The sequence below is a fragment of the Cololabis saira genome, chromosome 14, assembly GCF_033807715.1.
Source record: "Cololabis saira isolate AMF1-May2022 chromosome 14, fColSai1.1, whole genome shotgun sequence".
NCBI lineage: Eukaryota > Metazoa > Chordata > Actinopteri > Beloniformes > Belonidae > Cololabis > Cololabis saira.
In genome coordinates, this window is record NC_084600.1 from 21,548,650 (window position 1) to 21,554,897 (window position 6,248).

The 6,248-nt window shown below is 42.8% G+C and overlaps 1 protein-coding gene across 1 annotated transcript in view; it reads left to right on the plus strand.

The window, feature by feature from the left end:
* Positions 1 to 5,618, plus strand: part of ywhag1 (3-monooxygenase/tryptophan 5-monooxygenase activation protein, gamma polypeptide 1) — a 17,509-nt gene extending 11,891 nt beyond the window's left edge. Inside the window, exon 2 of the mRNA XM_061740124.1 lies at positions 4,023 to 5,618. Within this exon, the coding sequence (XP_061596108.1) occupies positions 4,023 to 4,679 (657 nt within the window). The 3' untranslated portion in view covers positions 4,680 to 5,618. The remainder of the gene's footprint in view (positions 1 to 4,022) is intronic.
* Positions 5,619 to 6,248: the final 630 nt, after the last annotated feature.

Here is a 6,248-nt window from a genome sequence, read left to right on the forward strand (position 1 = left end):
GTGCAAATGAGCTAGAAAAGACTGAGGGCAAGTGAGGAGCAAAGAGGGAAAAAGGGCTGTAGGACCATGGCAAGACTTCATTAAAGGATTGTAATGTATGAAAAGGAAATATTAGACGGCGTGCAATGAGTACGATCCCAGCCTCCACACTGGACTTTCTAGGACTTGCTGCGATTTAAACAATCATGCGGAGAGTTGTCATAGAGGAAGTTATTGATTGTCCTGCCCGGCCTTTGTTCGTAATAACATGCAGTTGTTTGTAACTTTGACTGCCTTGTGTAAGGATGAGTCACGACAGAGCAGGCGCGATTGATGAGCTTTATGGGTAGACAGAGCTCTATTGTCATCTTTGTACCGCAGCTTCCGTCAGGACTTTCTGCTCACCCTGCAGCCTTCTGAAACAAAGGCAGCCATGTTTGGACAGATGGGCTGTTTAGGCCTTGTTTTTACAGCACTGTCCCACTCTTTCTCTGGAGGTCAGATGCTTATCTATTCTAAATTGCAATGAAAAGTCAGAGTTAAGCAAAATCATAGATTTTCATGGAAATATTAGAGATATGAGACAACCGTTTCTGTAAAGCATGTAAAAAGACATGATTTCAGTACATGAATCAATGGATGATTATCAATCGTTTGTTTTTTTTTTATTGATTTTCTGTTGAGGATTTTTAGGGCAGGTCAGGAATCAGGACTCTGACCTTCGTCATGGAAATGCAGCTTCGTTAAATGCCAGAATTTCCAGAACTTTAGCTAAAATACTTAAATACGTAAAAGAATATTGAGATAAAGATGAACTTTTGTGAAAAACAGATTGAACTGCGGCACCGCAGATGTTGGAGGGGAAACACCTGAGTGAATTACACTTACTTTGGTGCCAAGTTAAACTTGATGTCCACATCCTTATCGACATGCACACCATGCTTTTTCTTAAAAGCCAACGCCCCAACACAGAAGTTAGAGGTGTTTGCACCTACTCCGGGAGCCAGAGTTATCAGAACAATTGGACAGGCTGATTTTGTGCAGAGCCGGGGTGGTAGGAAGTTGAAAATAACCAGCACCTCTCGCTTAGTTTTTCACCTGGCAGTCAGGTTTAAATTGATAACCTGCCATAGCAGTTGTTATAGGCTGATGAAATGTTTCCCTTTCCTGCTAAAATACTCACTGCAGCACCGTTGTGTGCGAAAATGAACTAGAAATCAAGGTTAGCCAGAATATACAGCATTAAACGTGCAGTGGGAGTTTGGTTTCTTGCCAAAAGACCTTGTTTGGGTTAAAACAAACTCAGTCAGGTTTTTTCCGGTGGACACACCCTCAGTGTCTGGGAACAGAGCGCTGCTCATCTTTGACTTTCCAACCCTAATTTTATATACTTGCCAGTTATCAGTTTGCGTTTAGGGAGGTGATTTTCTCCTACGCTTTGAAGTGGGATTGTTAAGCAATAGTCGTCTTTTTATTGTCTGCCTGTCTTCATAACTCCAGTACAGAGGGCGTTTAATTTATGAGCGTTGTAATTTTTTTTACAACAGATTGAGTTTAAACAGTCCTGAGTGAACAAACATGAACGTCTCGATCTCCGGCTCACGTCGAGCAGAGGTAGATGGAGCATATTTTAGTCGGCCTAAATGTTTCAAAGTCTGAAGGACATTCTTGGGGAGCTATTTATTTATCTACTAGATTTAATTTCAGTTCATCTCAGTTGGTTTTTTTTCTTCCTTTTTCTTCATATGAAGTTGGACCTAATTGGGCTGCAGAACAGCATTGTTTTTCCAAGGGTTTTGGACATTTTCTTAAGCAATAATTCAGATCGGCCAGAGAAAGTCACAATGTAATCATAGAAACTGGGAGCTCACCACAGTCAGGTCCTTATTTCCCCTGAAAGGGTTTTATTGAAGGAAAAATGTCCTACCCACCTTCACCTACTGTGCTGCAGTGCATTCAGCAGCACCAGGCATGTGCTCGTCTGGAGCAACTCGTTGCCATCCAACAGAGATACAGTCACCTCACAAATAAAGCAGATTTCACAGTTGCCAAGGAAACTGGAGATTGTATCACATTCTGCTCTTTGACCCCCACTCCCTCCGTTTTACAGTTTTGAATATCACCTCATTGACTCAAAGACCTGCAGAGATGGATGGGTGTGGATGTAAGTGAGGGCTCGTGCATGCGGGCGGCATTAGTACGTGATTAGTCGGATGTTGCATGAACCCACAGTTGTAACAGCTGGAGCAGAGATTAGCAGCTACTTTATGCCTTTTGGAGTCAAATCAGACACACAGCTGCTGGCTGGAAGTGACTGATGCGCCTCGACTGTCATCACAGGTTTAAGCTTTCCACTATGTCACTGTCCTTGACCAAGACACCGAGGCTCCGCCATGAGTCCGGGATGCTGCATGCAACAGGAGAATATTCTCAATCGGAGGGTTGTGCAAGATATCATAAACTATTAATGCATACATTTGAACTAAATTATGCATAGACATTCATGACCGCCAGAGGATGACTCCTATTGATTTTGGCTTGATAAAAGTACTTTGATCATTAGGTTGACATTTTTCAGTGAGTTATTTTGACAGCTATTGCATAGATTCCCCCAAAAGGTGGTGCAGACATTCCCGGGCCCCTAAGAGAGCATCGATCTTAATTCAGTGAACCTCTAGCTTCTCATCTAGCGACGGCTGCAGGCCAAAATATTCATGTGCTCTGCTAAGTGTAACAATTTGAAGGAGATGGATTAAAGAAAAGTCATAAATCTTCAGTATGGAGAAGCATAGCCAGATTCACATTGACTCAACGTGACACACACACACACACACACACACACACACACACACACACACACACACACACACACACACACACACACACACACACACACACACACACACACGCACACACACACACACTCACACTAAACAGCTAACAGCAGTATTAAAGATGCATAAAAGCTTTCTTCTTGACTGAACACGGCTTTTAGTTGCCCTTAACAATCCCATAACTGTTGAGCATCACACCATCAGGAGGAGGTACTGTTGCAAGATCTAAAAATCACACTTTACTCCCTTTAAGTAGTTAAAACTTTTATCTGAGTTTCAATTATCTTTGCCTTGAGATTTCAGATACTGGATGTTGGGTGTGGAGTACCAAAATGATAATGATCCTGGGTCCTTGGATATGTTATGGTCAGTCTTTCAGAGCTTGGTAATCGTGCTAAGTGGGTTGGTATCATGATCACAGAAGCATTGCTAGAATATTACAACTTCTTCTAAAAGTTTTGACATAGTCTTTAACCACCAAGGATAAAAACTATATGCTTTGCCTCCGAAGTTAAAGAAAAAAGTTTAAGATTTCTTCTTTATTCAGATAAAACTGAAGCCCAGTCTCCCCGGTTCTCTTACACTCTGATGGTGACCAGTAACCTGCTCAGTAAAGGCATTGTGAAGTGCTGTTCCACGTGATCGGTGCCCCCCCCCTGAATTCTGTTCTAAAAAAGAAGGTAACAACAGGCTTTAGACTCCTAAAAGGTCTGTAAAGATGCCCCTGCTGCACAGTTCCAGTGTGGTAAAAAGGATTAAATCCTGCAGCCAGACACAGGCCTGTCAAAACAAAACCAGCTTTCAGAGTTGCTGACAGCCAATCAGCAGTGAGCTCAGGGGATGATGTCAGTGTGCCTGAGGTGTGGCTTAGTGGATGCAAGGACTGATATATATATATATATATATATATATATATATATATATATATATATATATATATATATATATATATATATATATATATATATATATATATATATATATATATATATATATATATATATATGTATATATATATATATACGCATACACATACACACATACACACCTCTTACCTCTCTTTTTTGACTGGATAATCATATTTTGAAGCACATATTGCAAGTTTAAAACATCAACTGGTTCATATTGCTGATAAATATTTTGAAACATTATTTGTAAACTGCACAAATGAGGCTAACATTTCCATGTTTCTCTTCCCTACTTGTGCAGGTCACGGAGCTGAACGAAGCACTGTCCAACGAGGAGAGGAACCTCCTCTCTGTGGCCTACAAAAATGTGGTGGGGGCAAGGCGTTCGTCCTGGCGCGTCATCTCCAGCATCGAGCAGAAGACGTCCGCCGACGGCAACGAGAAGAAGATCGAGATGGTGCGGGCCTACCGGGAAAAGATTGAGAAGGAGCTGGAGGCCGTCTGCCAGGACGTGCTCAACCTCCTCGACAACTTCCTGATCAAGAACTGCAACGAAACGCAGCACGAGAGCAAGGTGTTCTACCTGAAGATGAAGGGCGACTACTACCGTTACCTGGCCGAGGTGGCCACGGGGGAGAAGAGGGCCTCGGTGGTGGAGTCCTCCGAGAAGTCGTACAGCGAGGCCCACGAGATCAGCAAAGAGCACATGCAGCCCACCCACCCCATCCGCCTGGGCCTGGCCCTCAACTACTCCGTCTTCTACTACGAGATCCAGAACGCCCCCGAGCAGGCGTGCCACCTGGCAAAGACGGCCTTCGACGACGCCATCGCCGAGCTGGACACCCTCAACGAGGACTCCTACAAAGACTCCACTCTCATCATGCAGCTGCTACGAGACAACTTGACGCTGTGGACGAGCGACCAGCAGGACGACGAGGGAGGAGAGGGCAACAACTAGAGAGTCCAAAACCTCATTCTGCCAAAACAACACAACACGCGCGCTCACAAATGACGACAAAATAATAATAGTTAAAATGTTCTTAATTTAAAAAAAGAAAAAAAAATGGGAGGGTGGGGTCGGGGCGGTGGAACATCAGCGGCCGGTTTAGCCGATGGTACCGACGTGGCTGCTGTTCTTTATTTTTCCACAAATTAAAAGTGAAAAAAAAAAAAACTTAAGACGAGGGGTAGACGAGGTTTAGTTTGAGAAATAAGCTATAGTTTAAAACAAAAAAAGAAGAAAAAAAAACACACTAAAGAACGGAAACCCCTCTCCTCGACAGCCTCTGCAGCATTTGCCGAAACACGACTTTAGGAGCAAGAGGGACGTCGTTCATCGCACCATGAACGCCGGGGGGGGCAACAACACCTTCACGCTGCCAGAGACTGGTCCTACGGCGCAAATGAAGCGGAGCTTGTCTCGACGTATCGGGGGGGGAGCGTTCAGAATTTCAGTTTCGATGCCTGAGCAGCAAGAAAATTAGCGCAACTTTGAATGTCATGGCCTTGCTTAGTGAGACAGACGGAGAGACAGACGGAGAGACCGCGAGGGCGAGCGAGGGAGCAGACGGGTCCCCGGAGATGAAGACAGGCTTGTGGAGGTGTCGAACTTCATCGCGTAACTTCAAACGTACCGACATGTTTAGTTGCACCGCACCCATGATTGTTGAGTGAAAAAAAGCAGATTGTCTCTGTGGTTGAAGATAACTTGAAAAAAAAAAAAAAAAAGAAGAAGTTTTTGTTTGCTTTGTGTCAGGTACTGTATGTGTCCAGCTCAGTCACAGTCTGTCATACTGTAACTAAAAATGCAAATTCATGAAGTAAACTTAGTGCAGCTTGTCCCTCTCATGTGCTGATGTGCTTTCTTAAATAAATTAACCGTTTTTGGACACCTAAATCTTATTGTCAGTATTGTCATTGCTGTAACGACTTCTATTGGCTCCTGATGTTTCGTGGGGAACAACTTTATCCACATAGTGACATCAAATTGACAAACGTCTTTAAAACTGCGACTAGAATGATTCTACAGGTTTATTATGGTGTCTTTTCAACAATCGGCAGGATCTGGGAAAGGGCACCTGGTACCACAGACCTTGATAACGTTTAATTTGTGACCAGAGCACATGCAGTGTTAAAGTGGAGGCTGCACAAGCAGGTTTGAGGTTTGTGGATTTACTTTGTCTGCACTTGCTTATTAAACTGTCTTTTCAGTCAAAGATAACTGCTCCGATATTCTCCATAATACAATATTGTGCATGCTGGTGATGTATTTATACAGTAGCTTCAATTTATTAACTTATACTGTAGATGTTATGTATTCATATGAACATGGAATTATTAGACCTTAAATCAGATTATTTTCTATTTATGTTCTTTTTAATTGCGATTGTTTGCTAGACCTAATTTTAATCTGTGTTTTCTTTGACTCCATTTGCTGAAGTACGCTATACCAAAACAGTGATTGTTAACAATAAATTGATCTGTTATGGACATCGCTATGGTGACATGCATTTCTTGGTACGGGGGA